This window comes from Danio aesculapii, chromosome 8 (assembly GCF_903798145.1).
Source record: "Danio aesculapii chromosome 8, fDanAes4.1, whole genome shotgun sequence".
Lineage (NCBI taxonomy): Eukaryota > Metazoa > Chordata > Actinopteri > Cypriniformes > Danionidae > Danio > Danio aesculapii.
In genome coordinates, this window is record NC_079442.1 from 18437593 (window position 1) to 18457579 (window position 19987).

Sequence of the window (19987 nt, forward strand, 5' to 3'; positions counted from 1 at the left end):
AAATCTGCAGCAACTGCCTGATGCTATCATGTCAATATGGAGCAAAATCTCTGAGGAATATTTCCAGTACCTTGTTGAATCTATGCCACTAAGGATTAAGTCAGTTTTGAAGGCAAAAAGGGGGTCCAACCCGGCACTAGTAAGGTGTACTTAATAAAGTGACCAGTGAGTGTATTTTGGGATATGTTGGTAAGATTTTGTCCTACTAGATATGAAAGTCACTGGCTACCATCAACTGCCTGGTTCCCAACAGTCTTTACTGGTCTTCAAAATATGGACTTTTTCACATTTTGCAATTCATATATGACTTTTTATATTGATCAGATTGTTTAGCTATTGGTACAATAAGCATTAATATCACGAAGAGTCACATTCATTCCTGATTGTCAATGAGTTAGATAAATATAGAATAATTGAAAACAGACCATTGAATTATTAGTAAATAACGCATACTCAAGGTGTTCATTATTTTGTAATAATTAAACAGCCTGTTGTCCATTATTCGGCTTATACTACGATTACTACACCTGAAGACACTGTTCAGATGTTGCATTTCAAGACGTTTGTTCAGTTTTGTCTTCATAAAACCTCCTGTGTGTAGAATTAGTTTCTTACGCATCTCATCCAAAAGACTTCAATTTTGTTTTGACAGTTTTAGGCTATGAAATCATACAGTTGTAGAGATAGGGAACTATAATGAGGTCAAAACCTGCCTGGAAATACTTTAGCTGTGTAGTTTCTCTGAAAATAATTGGACACCTTAAGGCCTGTGCACACCGTGTTGAATTTCGCTCACACTTTGACCGAAGCTAAACACCTCGTGACTGAACAAATGGCCCACACCAATGCAAAAAACACAAGATTGTAAAAGGATATTTTAAATAAAAATAAAAATGTCTTAGGCTCATGAAATAACTGAAATCATTCAGCGTAGTGGTATGAAACTCTAAAGTGGTTAAAATTTGTCTGGAAAAACTATTGCTGTGTGCTTTCACACAAATAATTGCATGCCTTAAGGCCCACTCACACTTTTGACAACATTTAACACCTTGTGACTAAACAAATGACGCCAATGTGAGCATGTAAAAAGCATCTACAAAATTGTAAAGGAATAGTCTTGTGGTCATTTTGTTTGGGGTTTGATGCAACAAGTTAAAAAAATGGTCAACCAATGGTACACAGTGCCTGGAGCTGCTGAAGTTACTGTCAACTCAACTTGGTGGCGCTCAAATCGCTCAACACACATTACTAACAACAGAGATGCACTAATGGTTCATTGGTCTGAACACAAAGAGCAGCACGATAAACACAACAGCGATTATAAATATGTTAACAATAGAGTTGATATAGAAAGGAATGTAGGTCAAATAGGATTCGATGGTGAATTTTATTGATGAACTACTTATGTTTTGTTTGCCAGTTAACAAATATCGTGTGAAGGTTTTAATAAGCGTGTAAACATTGGCTAGGTCCGAAATTGTATACCTCCATATTGTATAGTACGCTAAAAACAGTATGCGAGCCGAGTAAAGCTACGGTCACACCGGGCTTTGTGTGTGCGAAATTCTGTCGTGCGAAAAGGGGCGGGATTAAACAAGATGATTAGACATTAAAAAAAGCGAGCGCTCGCTCCATGCTTTAAATTTCTGTCCAGAGATGTCATATTTTGATCCTCGATTGGTCTCACGCAGTCAAGTGATGCAATTTCGCAGGTCAGAGATCACCAAGCTTGAACTTTGCACCACAGCTACATGCGAAACTTGACGCATGACCTTGCGTTTCTGGTCTGATGCATTCGCGTGCATATGAATGGAAGTCTATAGGAGGAAAAGCCCAGTGTGACCGCAGTTTTATATGTCCAAATTCATAGAATGTGAAAAACAGCATGTGAGAAGTACCCTTTTGGCGAAATTCTGAAGTGCGCATTAGATGGACGCTATGCTATCCCATGATGCCCTGCGAAAGAATTCATGTATAGAAGTGAATCGATGCAACTCACGTGGGTTGGTCACGTGATCATAACAAAATAGTGGATGTACTGCTCGCATTCATATTGTATATAACGCACTTTTCTAACGGCCGAGTAGTACGTTTAAATTCAAGTGGAGTAACTACTGAGTAGTAGTAGTAGTTTCGAACTCAAACTCTCTCTTCTTCTATGCAACAGGAAAGTGTCATGATTGATAAAGCTATGCCACCTTGTGTACCAGAGTATGTCTGTTTTTCATTAAGTGCCATCTAAAGCAGGGGTGGGCAAACTCGGTCCTGGAGGGCCGGTGTCCTGCATAGTTTAGCTTCAACTCTATTCAAACACACCTGAACATGCTAATCAGTGTCTCCAAGATCACTAATTATCTATAAGCAGGTGTGTTTGATCAGAGCTGGAGCTAAACTGTGCAGGACACTGGCCCTCCAGGACCGAGTTTGCCCACCCCTGATCTAAAGTGATTTTCCACATTCCCTCTGCTCATCACCAGTGAAAATCGTTTGGGTATTAATGCCAAAAAATCCGTTCCGGTGTGCACAAACCTTTAGAATGTTCACCAGCCTAATAAAACCAAGCATTCAACAGCTCCGTAGTATAAGCATGAATTAATCCACATCTGTGCACCTGTGTTACCAAAAAACACCTTTTTTAGAAATCACATATTCGAGTGTGACACCTTCAGATGTCTTTTTAAACATAGCTTATCACACATAGACACACATATGAGACAACCGGGACAACACTTAATGTAATATTGCCATAATCAAGCATGGTTTCCCCTTCAAATGTGCATGTAAAACATATATTGTTTGGTCTTGCATGATTAAAAGTGCAAAGACACTTGGCTACAGTAAACGTGTTTGTGTGTTTGTATGTGTGTGCGCATGTGTTTTTCTTTTTCTTTCTTCGAAAAAAGTCCAGTTTTCAATTTCTCTACCATACAACAGTGGCTCAGCAAGGCTTTTCTTGCAGTAGTCTAAAACTCTGTCTGCTTTGACCAGCAGGAAGCAGTACAGCATCTCAGTTTCTTCAGCTGGAGACACCATAGAAATGCTGCCCTGTCAGCGGGACACCATTCGCACAAACTCTAAAAGGAGAGAAGGAGAGAGAGAAATATATAGAGAGACTTAAACTGTGGATACTGTGATTCTACTGTTTACTGTTTACAGCGTTTCCTTTTTTATTATTACTTAGTGCTGCTTCTCACCTTCAAAATCTACTCTGCCGTCTCCATTCAAGTCAATATCTCTCAGTATGTCCTCTAGGTCTCGATGACCGACCTAACAAATACAGAAATATCTTGTAAAATCACCCAAAAAAAGTAGATTCTGTCTTTTTGAACACAGAATAAAGTGTCTATTTTATGTAAAGGTATTCTGATACATACAACTACTAAATAACTATATGTATGTATATATATATATATATATATATATATATATATATATATATATATATATATATATATATATATATATATATATATATACATACAACAGTTCTGTCTGGTTCTTGAATCTGATTGGGTGATAGCCGTGCGATATTCTGCAAATAACAGCACTCGCACCACCTCTTGACCCTTTATCCTTGTGTATTACTCCACCCACATACAGCAACAAGCAGAGGACACTCTACAGTTTGACAAACTTTGCAGCTGTTGGGCAACATAATGTACTTTTGAGGCTTTTTTTAGTAGAGAATGTCATTGTTTAGAATGCAACTATGCAGTTTCTTCATAAGAATAGTGGCCATTTTAAAATATTTATAATTTTGAAGCATCAGATTTTATGCATCGGCCACCATCAGCCTGTCTGAGCCGACCAAAGAAAGTGATGGTTGATATTCTGCCACATGACGGCGTCAGAAACCACACAATAAGTCATTGTAACAAATTATTTTAAATCAGGTAAGTGACATTCTGAGTCAATCTCTCTCTTCTGTATTTTGTAGTGCTGTATTTATACCACAAAATCTGGTAGTGTTTGCTTTGCTTTGGCTTTTTCTTACTTAATTATTGTGATATCTTGATTGCAATAGGGAAATACTGGTAAATCTCTGTAGACTGATGGCATTTCATGCCGTTCAGCCTTATAATCTTAAATGTCAGTAAAATCACCTGTTTTGTCATCACCTTAGTTTAGACATTACGCTAGAGAATCATTCAAATACTAGCTCTAAAGTGACGTTAGTGAAGTAGTAACGTTTTCTGCTTTTCTGACGTCAGCTGCAGATGTGAATGAGTGAAGAAAGTCCTCGTACAAAAAAGTTTTGAAAACTCTCTGCGTTTGATTTTCTTTTTTAAATACACTATTATGCCGTCAAATGGTTGTATAAATGCAATATCACACTCATAGCAGTGCGATATGGCTGTATATCGATGCCTCGACACGCCTCCCACCAGTGCCGATATACAGCCACATTGCACTGCTAGAAGTGTGATATTTTACATTTAAAGAGCATTTATTAAAATAAACTGTCAAAATAAAGGTGGGGTAAAATTGCAACATATGTTTATGTAAATGACATACTGTGTCTGAACTGTACTTAAGAAAAGTACAAAAGATACAATTATCATATCAAATTTTATACTATTTTAAATTATTTAAAAAATGTATTTAAATTTTTTAAGTATAAAGATTTAAAATTTCAATAAGTTAGTATTTTTGAGTCTACGCTTTGATTTTAAAATGTTAATTTAGCCAAATTGAACATTCTGATGTTTTCTTCTTAAAATGTTAGTTTAACCAATAATGAAAATTCTTCATATGTCTTCGAAAGACAAATGAAGGTATTTTAAATAAAATCTGAGAGCTCCCTTATTCTCCATAGAAAGCAAAAGTCCAGAGAAAGCAATAGTCCAGAAAAAAAAATCTAAAAACATCCCCAAAACAGACCTTCAGATTTAAGTGCTTAAATCAGTTTATAATCAATCCACAATAATACTTTTGTGTGCACTTAAAAAGAAACACTCTATACAACAGTGTCTTCTTCTCAATGTCAGTATAGTGTGAGCATACAGTCACACACAGGCATCAGAGGTTATACATCAATGCTTGTGAACACACACAAAATGCTGAAAATCAAGTCGAAAACAGCATGGAGAGGACAACTTCTTTATATCCAATGTAAAGTATATTGAGGACTTATCAAGATTTGGGAAAGCATGAGGGCATATAATTAATCAGATAAAAAATTATACAAATTTTGGGTGAAATATAAACAAAAGGAAATTAAAAAGTAAGAAGAGCAGGTGCTCAGTTTATCGGTTTTTGATTGGATGAATGAATATCCAGAGATGCAAATTTATCAGATTCTGATGAAAATTATGATTTTTGATGGTGAAAAATTGGCCATCACTGATATTTTCTAGACATGATAGAAATTAGTTTTTAAAACATTAAAGACCATTCTCCACTTTTGTTAAAACATTTTGATTCAAACATATTCCAATAGGAAGATATGCATGTGTAAACACTTCAGTGTAAGATCCAAAATGTGCATTTAATAATCTTAGATTTTTTATTTCCATTCACATTTCAAGGCACACATGTATACCAGAATCTCTAACCTGTTGTCCCAGCAGCTTCCTCATTGCTTCCCTCAGCTCTCCTGTGCTTATTTCACCATCTCCATTTGTGTCAAACTGAAAACAATTCATATTATAAAATAAAATTATTTTAAATGTAATCTAGTTTTTAAAGGACACTCCACTTTTTTGGAAATAGGTTCATTTTACAAGTCACGTAGAGCTAAACAGTTGAGTTTTACCATTTTGGAAATAATTTAGATGACCTCCGCTCCGGCGAGATCACTTTTAGCTTAGATTATTTTAGCGATAAATTATTGAATTGGATTAGACTATTAGAATATCACTCAAAAAAAGGTTTAACTGTTTAAAACTTGACATTTCTGTACTTACATCATGTACTAAGACTAATGGAAAATGAAAAGTTGCTATTTTATAGGACATCATGGCTAGGAACTATAATCCAGAGTAATAATGTGCTTCAACAGGCAAAATGATATAGTTAGCTACTTTCAAGCATTGCAAATATCATTGCTGAATGGATTAAAGTAATGGTAAAACGCAACAGTTTAACTGTAGGTGACTTGTAAAATGAGCCTATTTCCAAAGAATGTGTATTTTTCCTATAAATTATATCCCTCACTCACCTCTTTGAAGGCATTTCTTAGCTCCTTTATGCCGATCATGTCTGCTGTCTCGGCAAGAAGTTTAGGTCCCATCAACTCCACAAAATCCTCGAAATCCACATGGCCACCTACTAAGAAAAACACAATATTTCATAATAAGGAGACTGATATAAGAAAAGACTGGTGCAAACACTGAAACTTACAGTTCATATTGATCTGTTGGCTCAGTTCTATTAGCTCCATCTCAGTTGGCATGTATCCCATTGTCCTCATGCAGTTTCCCAGGTCTTTACAGCTGATGAAGCCATCTTTATCTTTGTCAAACTCCTTAAATGCGTCTCGCAGCTCTTCACTCGACAAAACAAACAAAACTCATAAATGGCATGTTACATTAGGATCAATTCAATTAACTTTACAAGTCATTTCAGTTTATCAATAAAACTGACTTAAAACATTAAGCAATTTAAATTAAGTTGAAATCTTATTAATTGTATCTTATTACATAAATTAAAGTAATACAAAAGCATATGTTGTCATAGAGTTACGCTGCAAAAGCCTTGTCATTGATCCCAGTTGTAAGAGCAACAAATAATAACGACTTTTAGATCATTTGGAATTGTGGCAGAAGGTAGATTTTTCCGAATAACCATCTGTTAAGCTGCTTCCCAATCATCACAAATACTGCAGAACACCTACTGGAACCCGCAAGGACCCAAGATTCTCATAGAAATCAGTCAAGTTTGGAGAGGGAAAAATCATGGTTTGGGGTTACATTCAGTATGGGGGCGTGCGAGAGATCTGCAGAGTGGATGGCAACATTAACAGCCTGAGGTATCAAGACATTTGTGCTGCACATTACATTACAAACCACAGGAGAGGGTAAATTCTTCAGCAGGATAGCCCTCCTTCTCATACTTCAGCCTTCACATCAAAGTTCCTGAAGGCAAAGTAGATCAAGGTACTCCAGGATTGGCCAACCCAGTCACCAGACATGAACCATTGCAGATCACTTTATTAATAAGTTATTTGCGTCATTGCAGAGATGTATGGATGCAGTCCTCCAAGCTCATGGGAGTCATACACAATATTAATTATTTTTCCACTGCACCATGACTTTATATTTTATACTGTACATTATTTATTTTAAGTAACAAGACTTTTGTCTAAACAAAGTCAGACCTTACTGTCCTAATTAAATAATTAAAAAAAAAGGCACTATTATATTTTAGAGATTTGATTATTATAATTTTGAGATTTTTTTTACACAGTATTGTTTACAGTTTTATTGCTAACACTTCATATTAGTTAATCCATTAACTGAAAATGAGCAAAACATTCAATGTAGTATGCTTTACTTTTTAATAAATAATAACACTGTATATTCTACTATATAAACACAGTCTTTGCCAATCGCAACAATCACTGGGACAGCTAACCAATCACAAAACATTTTCATTCATCAGGCTTGACAACACTGTAAAAACAAATCCGTAATTTTATGGTTTATTTCCGGGAGCTGGGGTATCAGAAAAAAACTGTAAAATAACGGCCGTTAAATTACAGAAATTTACTGTAAAATCACAGAGGTTGACTTACAGAAATTTACTGTAAAATCACAGAGGTTGAATTACAGAAATTTACTGTAAAATAACAGAGGTTGAATTACAGAAATTTACTGTAAAATAACAGAGGTTGAATTACAGAAATTTACTATAAAATAACAGAGGTTGAATTACGGAAATTTACTGTAAAATAACAGAGGTTGAATTACAGAAATTTACTATAAAATAACAGAGGTTGAATTACAGAAATTTACTATAAAATAACAGTGGTTGACTTACAGAAATTTACTGTAAAATCACAGAGGTTGAATTACAGAAATTTACTGTAAAATAACAGAGGTTGAATTACAGAAATTTACTGTAAAATAACAGAGGTTGAATTACAGAAATTTACTGTAAAATAACAGAGGTTGAATTACAGAAATTTACTATAAAATAACAGAGGTTGAATTACGGAAATTTACTGTAAAATAACAGAGGTTGAATTACAGAAATTTACTATAAAATAACAGAGGTTGAATTACAGAAATTTACTATAAAATAACAGAGGTTGAATTACAGAAATTTACTGTAAAATAACAGAGGTTGAATTACAGAAATTTACTATAAAATAACAGAGGTTGAATTACAGAAATTTACTATAAAATAACAGAGGTTGAATTACAGAAATTTACTGTAAAATAACAGAGGTTGAATTACAGAAATTTACTGTAAAATCACAGAGGTTGAATTACAGAAATTTACTGTAAAATCACAGAGGTTGAATTACAGAAATTTACTGTAAAATAACAGAGGTTGAATTACAGAATTTACTAGAAATTTAAATTTAAGGACATTTCTGTAATTTAATGTCCGTTATTTTACGGTAATTTAACGGGCGTTATTTTATGGGGTTTTTTCCAGCATCCCAGCTGTGATCACGTTTTTAAAAATGACCAGGTTTCAACCAATTTTTTTTTCCAAAATTTAACTTAATATATTTTAGCCAGCTTGACTGTAAGTTGAAATGACAAGAAAAGTTGAACGGATTTTAAAATATTACATCAAGACTTTATACTTGTCTATATAGAATTGTACTTACATTAGCACATAACATAATAGTAATATGTGTACATAAAAGCACCTATTTTTCCATATTACACAAATTTTATACCTCATTTCTGAATATTTGTACTATAATAGGCGAGTTTATACTGTAAAGGTTTGAAGAAGCTAAAATAACTAGAAAAGAGTGGAAAATCTCACCATCAATCTCCTCAGGTCTCAACTCTCGATTCTGCAACAACAAAAGAAAGCAACATCAGGAAGGTCAAATATTAAAGCCACAGCATCCAAAAATCAAAACCTCACAGTAAAATCCAGGCTGTCAAGGAAATTAGGTTCTTCTGAAGATGATTTCACTACCAGAAAACCGTCAACCAGTGGTGCGTCCAAACCAGTCAAAGCAGCCATTTCTTCTAGCCGTACAAAGGTGTTTATAACTGCTTTTATAGAGTTAATAGGAGCAATAGTGCGTTACAAGAAGGTGAGGTGGTCTTAGTCATGTGGCAACGGCATTTGTCCAGCATCACAGCTGAGTGAACAAATCCCTTCAACCAAGACAGACAAAAAAAATGCGTCTTCACCTAACAGTGACAACCTTTAAAGGCGATGGAGGACAGAGAGGGAGAAAGATGGAGAACAGAAGCTGTTGCGTTCACCACAGGGGAAGAAAGGAGTATAAACATGCAGTCTTTATTGACGTAGGAGCATGACATTCACGCACACACACATGCAAAAACATGCGACCTAAATTGTAGACCAAAACAAAGGAGCAGCAATTTATGCGACGTAAATACATACGCCTACGAGGCAGCATGAGGAATAAGAAAAACTCAGTTGCTTATATAAGTGGCATCAAACATTCCAGGGCAAAGCCACACATAAGCAAGTCTTTTGTGGACTGTATTTACAGCAGCACATCAGTGTTGACACTCATCATTGACACTGCAGTAGGTCTATGTGTGTGTTTGAGTATTTGTTAAGGTCTAAATTCCAATGTCAGTTTTCATTCATTTATATTGTGGAAGCATAACCTTTGAATTCATATTTCGATCCGAGGACACATTTCTCTCACACCAGTTTCATTTACCTTAGAGCCTTTATTCTTCAACATTTGTCATAATTATTAATAAGAGTATGATGGAGGAAATGGCAAAATATCGTTCATGTTTCTAAAAGCTATTACCATCAGCACATTTTAATGGCTAATTAAAAGTAAATTAAAACAATTAAATGTACTAACTCTATTTATTTTTATTTGTTCAATTTCAAAGTTTTTTTTGTGAAAACAGTAATTTTGCTTTTCATTTAAAGACTAAAAGACTTACTGTCTGTCAAGGTATGTACTAAAATATAAACATAACACTTGTTTTTGCCACCATTTTCACAAGCTGAATTCAACAACCCATGCAGGCTCATTATGAATACGTAGCCAGGTCTACAGCGATATATGTAACTGGAGGTATGTCTGCTTACAGGTTTTGTTTTTGAAAATCCACCAGTCTACACTTTTTGTTGATCGCAAATTTCTCTAGCGCGTCCTCTTCTCACATAAATCCACCAGAGGGCGCAATATACAGTTTAGACGACCAGACCAGGGGTCCGTTCTTCGTACGTGGATTACGTACTGGATTTGGATATTGACGATTTTACACGATCCAGGATTGTTTAGTTTTTCAAAACTCATATGAGACTTGTTGTCACAGCAACAGTTCAGGTAGTTCAAACCTGCTTGGGAGCAGGTTCATTTCATATAAACAGGATTAGATCGGGTCAGTTCAAGCAAAGATAATACTGAAAGTATGTACCAAATGCTGATATTTTCTTAAAGTAGTTATATACACTTGGGAAAATAGTAAATATATATTTTTAACTATATGTATATAAAGTAAAAAAAATATATATTAATAAAACCTATGCAATCTGCGAAATAAAAGTACAAAGACTGCCACCTGGTGGTTTATAGAGAAAATTTATTGATATGAACTTTTTGGATACAAACGTGTACATGCACAATATTCGATTGTTTTAAAAAAAGGATAATAATTTATGCAGTCATGCACGTGTTTTGACCGCTAATATGCCGGTGATTTGATGCTTCGCAAAAGTTGCAGACACCTTTAACAATATCAAAATGCTAAATTAATTTCTACAGTTATTCCTTACAACGATTTGAGTAGGCCTAGGCTACTATAATAAAGAAAATCTTCTCTAAATGTAGAACTAAATACATTGATATGCATTGAAATACATGATGAATACTCTTGACACATGAAATGATAAAGCATGCAGCTCACAACAAATATGGAAAGTTATTGCGTGTCATATTTAACAAACCGCTTACTGGTAATTTGATGTAGTTTTGCTCACATGGATAATTGAATATTAATCAGATGATGTCATTACGCTGCTGTGCCGTCAGCCAATCGTTGCATTGCTGATCATGATTTCGAGGATCGATAGATCTGTCCTTCACAACACATGCAGCGATCTAAGATCAGTTTATCCAGACATTTTAATCTGATTCGCAAACTTGTTTGAAGAACCAAATTAGCCAGAGATTAGTTATCAAGATTAAAAGATCCAGGCAAGGGCGTAGGTTTGCACTTGACATTGGGACATTGGTGGGGACAGGTGAATGAACCCATATATATATATGCTGCTATTTATTATTTAACTGCTTTAAAAATATGTTATTAATTAATACTCTCTTTACACAATTTAATAAGCCAAGGGGGGTTCGGGTGGTTTGAAAGCCCAAACGTTGGATTATTAATATATATATATATTATTCAAATGGCCAAATTCTGACTGAGGAAAGTTGAATGTACTGGCCAGTTTTTTATTTACCTATAGGTATCAGTTTTTAATTTAAAACAAGTTTTAACAGATTTCTAAAAAAAAGAAAAATGTAATGATAGATGATAATAAATTTGTATTTTAAAAATAAGTATCTTTTCATATTTCTTTATTTAAAATTTATTCAAAATTTTTATTAGTTATTAAACTGTAATATAAAACTTACAGTTTAAATGCACATTTGTAAATAAACACATTTAACTTTAACTTAAAATAGTATGCCAAGCAATTTGACAAAATGGTAGGACATATTTTTGGTACATCAAAAAGTGTGGTAATGATGACCATCTAATATGATGACTAGCTAATGCAGCAAAAATTTGTTCTTACAATGTCACTAAAATGCAGTATTTCTACCTCATAATTAAAAAATCAGGCAAATAACTGCAAAAAGAAGTTCTAGAACAAACCCACCGATTACATAATTGCATAAATTCATTTTCTTTTTGGCTTAAGCTGCGGTCACACTTCACTTTTCTTCCCATAGACTTCCATTCATACGCACGCGAATGCGTCAGACCGGAAACGCAGGGTCATGCGTCAAGTTTCACATATCGCTATGGTGCAAAGTTCAAGCTTAGTGAACTTTGACCTGCAAAATTGCATCACTTGACTGCGTGAGACCAATCGAGGATCAAAACACCTCTCTGGACAGAAATTTAAAACATGGAGCAATCGCTCGCATTTTTAAATATCTAAAAAGCTTGTTTAATCCCGCCCCTTTTCGCAGCGCAGTACGACAGAATTTCGCACACACAAAGCGCGGTGTGACCGTAGCTTTAGTCCCTTTATTAATCCGGGGTCGCCACAGCCCTTCCAGCTGCAACCCATCTCTAGGAAACACAACAATCACATAATTTCAATAACTGTTTTCAATTTGGTTCGAAGTATACAGGGGTCTTCATAGCCTTTATCTGTCTTCAAGCTTGTTAACTTGCAAATCAGGCTCAAATTGGGTTTAAAATCCAACAGTGTGAACTAGGGTTTAATGATCACTTCTCCATTGCCATGATAATCTATCCACCTCTCTGGTGTGGCATATCTAGATCCTGATTAATCAGCATGATTATTGCACAGGTGTGCCATAGGCTGGCCACAATAAAAGGCCACTCTAAAGTGTGTAGTTTTAACACAGAGAACAATATGCCACATATGTCCTGCAACATATGTAAGTTTTGAGGGAGTGTGCAATTGGGATGCTGACAGCAGGAATGTCCATCAGAGCTGTTGCCCATTCATTGAATGCTCAAGTCTTTACCATGAGCCGTCACCAAACAATTTGGCAGAGCATCCAGCCGCAGATCACATGTATTCATACCAGCGACCTCCACATCCAGCATCTCTACCTCCAACATCATCTTAGACCAGTCACCCAGATAGCTGTGTTTCCATAACCAAAGCATTTCTGCAAAAACTGTCAGAAACCATCACAGGAAAGTTAATCTGCATGCTCGTCGTCGTCATGGGGCTTTCCACCTGACCAAAGTTCATCATCGCAACTGACTTAAGCGAACAAATGCTCATATTTGCAGTCATCGGGCACTTTGGAGAGATGTTCTCTTCATGGAACTGCCCATGGTGACGGTGGGGTCATGGTACGAGCAGGTATATGCTTTGGACGATGAACATAGCGCATGTTAATGATGACATTTTGAATGTACAGAGATACCATGACAAAATCCTTAGGCCCATTGCTGTGCTGTTCATCTGTGAACATCACCTCATGTTGCAGCATGATATCGCCCCATGTTACAAGAATCTGTACACAATTCCCGGAAGCTGAAAACATCCCAGATCTTGCATGGCCAGCATACTCACTTCACATATCACCCATTGGACATGCTTGGGGTTCCAGTTCCAGCCAATATCCAGCAACTTCATACAGCCATTGAAAAGGAGTGGATCAACATTCCACAGGCCACAATCACTAACCTGATCAACTCTGTGCGAAGATGTGTTTCACTGCATGAGGCAAATGAGGGTCACACAGGATACTGACTGGTTTTCCCACCCCCACATATGAACATTATGTGTGTGTATACGAGCGTGTGTTTTATTTAGAAATCTACAAAACAATTTTGGTTATTTAATTTCAGATACAGCATGTCTCTGCTTTGATCCCATGTCCCAGAAAGCCTTGTCTTTGTATAGTTCTAAAATAAATTATAAGGTTGTTGCTCCAAAAATATCCCTCCTCCCTCTCAGTTCCATCTTTCTGCGTAAAAACTTTTTTATCTGTACCCTTTTCTCCCCAGATTCTTAAACACAGCCTATAAAGATGACAGATACATTGTGTAGTGTTAAGCAGACAGACTCTCTGAAGCTGAATGACACCAGAAAATAGCTAACATTATTTCGATCGGGAGGTGCGCTGACAGAAACACTTTCACACACTGTAATGAAGTTTCTGTGAAAGCTTGTGGAGAAACAATATTCATCCCATATTCAAACAGAAACCATTAACATCTGATTAAACATACAGAGTTTATCTCTGTATTTAACAGTAAAAGTCAACATAAAAAAGAAAGGTGCGATGGTCTTTGCTGGATGTTCAGGCACAAATTCTGTTTAGACATCTGAAAACATCTGTGAACTCGCAAAATCTGACTTTTGAATATACACTCACTTTTAAGATGAAATCTATGCAAACCCTCTTACATGAGACCCTCAGAGATAATAAAATCCACAGAAATGCTATAATACCTGTCAAGTTTCCATTTGTTTCAAGCAGAGAATGTCTGATCACTACTCAAAAGAAGAGAAATAAAAATAAAACAACATGCAATTTCTTGGAATCCATCTGTTGGTATATGTATTAGCATATGCTAACCCAAGGATTTGACCCTAGAATTAAATGGTATGTTTTTACCTTATTTGGAAGGGTCGTGAGAATAACAACAAGCTCTGCTCTCATTGTCTAGTTCGCAGCGGCTCATGTAGCAAACAGAGATCTAATGTCAGTAATGAATGCAGAAGCTGTGATGTTTTCTGAAATAAAAGCGTGAAAATAAACATACATCAGTCGTCAAACTAAAAATATTTTAACTGATTGTGTAGCTGTAAAATTGAGTACTTGTAAAATGATAATTATTTCAAATTAAGTTGCAGAGTTCCAGTTGTATTTCCATGTGACCACCTAGTACGGGACAATAGGGTATATGTGCAGAAGTATGCAGAAGGACTTTTAATTTTTTAGTAACCTGAGTCAAACGCTTCCGGTGAACGGTCTGCAGTTACAATTTAATGTCTGTTTTCTTTAAAAATCAACAATCTTCACTGCCTGATTGATACCATATAAAGTTGGTCTCAGTCTCTACAAGCAGCACTGCATTAAATTACATTTTGAATGTAATGTAAATTACATTCTGCGCCATGTTTTTAAAAGATGAACATTTATTTTACCCCAGTAATATCAATGGACTTTTTGTGCTAGCCTGCTAATCCTGACAGGGAAAAAATTTCCCCCAAGGGAAAATAAATAATAAATAAGCTATTTATGGATAAATTCAATAAATAATAAATTATTAAAATAATAAATAAAATATACATAGACACAGTAAACAAACAAACGATTACATGATATTAACATGCCGACATCATGAAGAGAAAATCGTAGAAAAAAAACGGCAACGCAATTATAAATAAAATGCATGTTTTGCAATGTAATCATATTATATTTACCCTGTTTTTGACAAAAATAAGCAATAAAATCTTACTTCATCCAACTTTATAAAGAACAAAAGTCATCCCCGCTATCATCCTCTAGCCACAGACCATCTTTGGTCAAGCTTGTGAAAGCGCATCCACGTGAGAGGGAAACAGCAATATTATTTCACTTCGTCTGATAGTGGCAGGGACAGCAAGAAATGATTTCGTTAGCTTGGATAGTAGAGAAAACCGATGTTCATTACATTACCATTCAATGTGATTGTTTCTCACAGCGCTGACTAGTGGTTAAAGTAGTTGATCGTTCGACTAGTCGACTAGTCTATGCAAGCCTTAGCACACACAATCCACATAGCCTTCGTTTGCTCAAATTCACATTTTCTTTCTCTTACACACACACGGGTGCGTAGGTATTTACTACAAACAAGTTAATGCCGGATCCATTCAAATAAATACCAGAATACAAACGCGAAAATCTGATATTTTCCGTAACAGGATCCGACAAGATCCGGCTCAAATTATGCACTGGTCCACTTGTTGTTTTAGGTTTTTTTTTAAATAGACATTTTACAAGTCTCCTAGTTAAAGAGGTTTTTTTTAACCCATTCAGATGATCTCCAGGTCTGGCAAGAGAACCTTTAGCTTAGCTTAGCATAGATCATTAAATCGGATTAGACCATTAGCATCTCACTCAGGAAATTCAAATGAGTTTTGATAACTGTTCTATTTAAAGCATGACTTTAAATAGGTGTTACAGGTCTGACCCAAGGGTCCAATCCGATTATTTATTTAAAGGGCACACACGCAAAACAAATAAAAAATTTTATTTATAAATTGCTTCGGATTCATTCACTGCAATATTTCTTTAAAAAAAATAAGAACAGTCCACTCAGGCTGACCCCAATTCCCATACACAAGACCATCCGTTAAGAACAGCAAGTCGGGTCTGCATATCCATTTTAACACTGCTCTTACACATAACACAAACACATGAACTCACAGAACATCGCTTATATTATTTATACACACAGCCATATGTGCTGGGCGTCTATGTGTGAATCTGTAGGTGAGAGAAAGAAGGATAGAGAAAGCAAGCATTCCCATTAATAAAAAAATAATGCAATCCAGCCAACGTTTTCCATTCATTCATCATAACAGTTTACTGAACACATTGTGTAGACTGGCTCTTCAGATCTATACACTCTCACAGCGACTATAAACACAGAGGAAAGGAAGCGGGAGTGAGATAGATACAGAGAGAGAGGGAGACAATAAAAAACACCAAAGACACCGAAAGCACATAAAAGTCATTATCGGCTTTAATAACAATGGGAAACAAGATCATTCAACTAATGTGCTCGCAGGGTTATTTATAGTTATTGAATTTGGGAAATTTAAGTCCAAAATGTGCCTTTTCCCAATAAATAAAAGAAAAATGAAATAAAAAATGTCAAAAACACAAACTGTAAATCAAAAAGAGAGGCTCTCTGTTGGTATTCATATCCTTTAGACTTAACATTGTGATTAAAATATGTGTAAGTATTTATAATATGCCATTAAAAATTACATTTACAGTATATAGTGCTGGCGGTCCATTCTGCTGTGGCAACCTCGAATTAATAAAGGGACTAAGCTGAAAAGAAAATCAATGAATGAATGAGTATATGGTGCTTTTCTGGACACTCAAAGCTCTTTACACATTTTTGGGGGGAATCTCCACATCCACCACCAGTGTGCAGCATCCACCTGGATGACACGACAGCAGTCATATTACACCAGACCGCACACAGGATGCCATAGGTTAAACCCCTAATCATTTTCAAAGGACATCCTGAGATTTCTAACATCTCATTTGAAAGACTGTGCTTGCTGAGCAGTATAGAGTCCTCTTCACTATACTGGAGCTTTAGGACCCACACAGAGAGCAGGTTGAGCATCCTAACTAACACCAACTTGCAGCAACTTAGCTAGCAGCAACCTAGCTTTCCCATTTGGTCTCCCATCCAGGTACTGACCAGGCGCAGCCCTGCTTAGCTTCAGTGGGTGACCATGTGGGAGTTGCAGAGAGCTAGCTGCCGGCTAGTATGTTTTACTATTTAATATATGATAACATGTATTTCATACAGTATATTTTACTTTTTAAACATTAGCCCCTTTCTCACAGTGATACCAGTAAATTTCCGGAAAATTACCGAAAAAGACTGTTCACACATCCATTCCAAAATACCAGTAAATTCTGACATCATTAACCAGAAATGAGCTCAAAATGGTTGCGATTGGATTTAAAACGTAATAGGGATCCGGCTTGATGGTTTCACTTTTATTTAAAGCTTTAGCATTCACGCAGCTTATACCAGAGACATCCAAAGGCAGAAGCACTAACCGCAGGTAAATGTTTACACATTTGACTACATTACAAATTCTGAGGACAGATAAGTATTGTGAACAACTGAAAACGTATTGAGGAATGCTTTCACATGTCAAGATGTACATAATATGTGTCTGTGTGCTGGCGCTCACCAGAGCACTCCAGCGCTTCATGTGCACTCGTGTCAAGCAGAGCTTAAAGGTAAACAAACGGCGGTTTATCAGAAGCATTTTTTTTTGATAATGCTTTACACAGTTGCCATTCAGAAGGAACATGAAAACATTGTCTGACTAACATCAAGCAGCTAAATGTGTCTGAAAAAATATTCAAAGGCTTTTATTTTCATAAACAGCACAGATGTGAATGCAACTGAATGTTCTGATTGGTTGGAGTAGGCGTCTTCCGTCAGCGTATTCTAATCGTAAACGCGCTCTTTCCAGTAATATTCCTTCTGCAATCTCACAGCGCAGCATTCCAGCTAATTACCGGTTATGTTAAAAAAAAAATCCAGAAAAATGCCAGAACGAATTTACCTGTATTTTCAAAAAGGGCCTGTTCACACATACTGTACATACCTTTGGTATGTAAGGGTCTGTATGTGTGAAAGGGGCTATAGTCTCCGCCAATCACAACACCCTGGGACAGCTAACCAATTACAATTTTTGGAAGAACTGCAGTAATTGAGAGAGTAGTGCCAGGCTAGGGAGGAAGGTAGTAATATAGTAAATAGTGTGGAAAAATAATGCATTTTTTGAACAACCAATTGTTCTCGTACACCCTGAAAACAAAATCAAGACTTTGTCATAATATAATAATAGGACCACTGAAATGAGGCAACTTCTATTATATTTATTTATGTATAGTTTTATCTATCAAAAATCTTAATATATATATATATATATATATATATATATATATATATATATATATATATATATATATATATATATATTCGGTCCATATTGCTTGAGCTGGGCCGGAGCAAGCTGAACTGCATCTCTAGGCAAAGGACGATCACGCCGATCAAGGATGGGGGGGGGGTGGCGTCGCGGATATAACTGAGGATGCGGGTGTCGCAGACGCCGCCTTATCTATTCTGCCGCCCTAGGCGCGGATATAACTGCTGAGGATGGGTCATGAGGGAGGTGTCGCGGACGCCGCCCTATCTATTCTGCAGCCCTAGGCGCGGATATAACTGCTGAGGATGCGGGTCATGAGGGAGGTGTCGCGGACGCCGCCCTATCTATTCTGCAGCCCTAGGCGGCCGCCTAGGTCGCCTCTATGGACGCGCCGGCCCTGGCCTTAAGTTTTCTTGTTTTAATTTAACTTTTATGTACCGTTGAGAATGATTTCATCCACTTTTTGTGTCTTTATTTGGCCATGGCTTTTTCTGTGCTTCAGCTAGCAGAATGATTTTTGCTGACAAATCTTATTTTGACATATATTTTAAGAAAATGATTTGACATTGTAAAAAAAAAACTCAACAACACTCCGGGCAACTTTACCCTTTTGTTATGTTAGGGATGAAAACATTCACTAAATGAAACTGCTGTAAAAATGCATCAGATAAATATATTTTTTAATTTGTTTTTGCATAAATCTGTTAATCAACCTCAGTCCTGATCAAAACAGAAAATTACAGGATTTTAACTCTTTAATTGCCAAATTTATAAATGATGTTACTAATTTGGTGAAAAAACACAAAATGACATATTTTTAATATAAAAGTAATTGACAACTGAATTTTTTTGGACATGTGAAACAACATGTACAACATTGATGTATTGTTTTTGATTTGATTTGATTGTTTTCATTTTTCTCTCCCTAATTTACTGTTGGTGGCTGTTTTTGCCTCATTGACTTCCATTATAATCACATTTTTTGATTGCAAAACCATGACACCAAATAATCATGCATTTTGATTGTTGGTGGTTTTCCCTGTTGGAAAGAGATTTTAACGGGTGATCATCAGTTAACACCATTAACCTTTTAGACAGATGTTTCCAAAAAAAAAAAGCTTAGTTTCTGGGTTTTATATAGAGTATAACAGCAAATTAAAGTGTGTGAATGTGCGTCTGTGAGTGTGTGAGAGTGACCGTTACGCACTTACCTTGATGTGTCTGAGAAAATCTAAATATGCATCTCAGCTCCCAGAACTACATGGAGTAAACAAAAAATGTGTATTTATGCACCATCAAATGTGGTTATAACGGAAGTCAATAGGGCAAAAACAGCCACCAACATTAAATTAGGGAGAAAAAAATTAAATCTAACAATAAATCAAAGCCAATGTTGTTACTAATCATTCACATGTCTAAGACTGTGATAAAAAGTTAAAAAAATCCAGTCCAC

General features: G+C 35.9%; 1 protein-coding gene across 2 annotated transcripts in view; it reads right to left on the reverse strand.

Annotated features, from left to right (window-relative positions):
• Positions 1–2400: 2400 nt before the first annotated feature.
• The window catches only part of cabp1a (calcium binding protein 1a), a 44141-nt gene continuing 26554 nt past the window's right edge, over positions 2401–19987 (reverse strand). The window contains exons 1-7 of one of the 2 annotated variants that reach the window (XM_056464315.1): positions 9052–9163; positions 8947–8977; positions 6343–6486; positions 6161–6270; positions 5556–5630; positions 3195–3267; positions 2401–3074 (exon numbers count right to left, since the gene is read on the reverse strand). In XM_056464315.1, coding sequence (XP_056320290.1) covers positions 3049–3074; positions 3195–3267; positions 5556–5630; positions 6161–6270; positions 6343–6486; positions 8947–8977; positions 9052–9153 — 561 coding nt within the window. In that variant the 5' untranslated portion in view covers positions 9154–9163 and the 3' untranslated portion in view covers positions 2401–3048. Of the gene's footprint in view, positions 3075–3194; positions 3268–5555; positions 5631–6160; positions 6271–6342; positions 6487–8946; positions 8978–9051; positions 9164–19987 lie in introns of those variants that run through there. The other variant, XM_056464314.1, reaches the window with a different exon arrangement.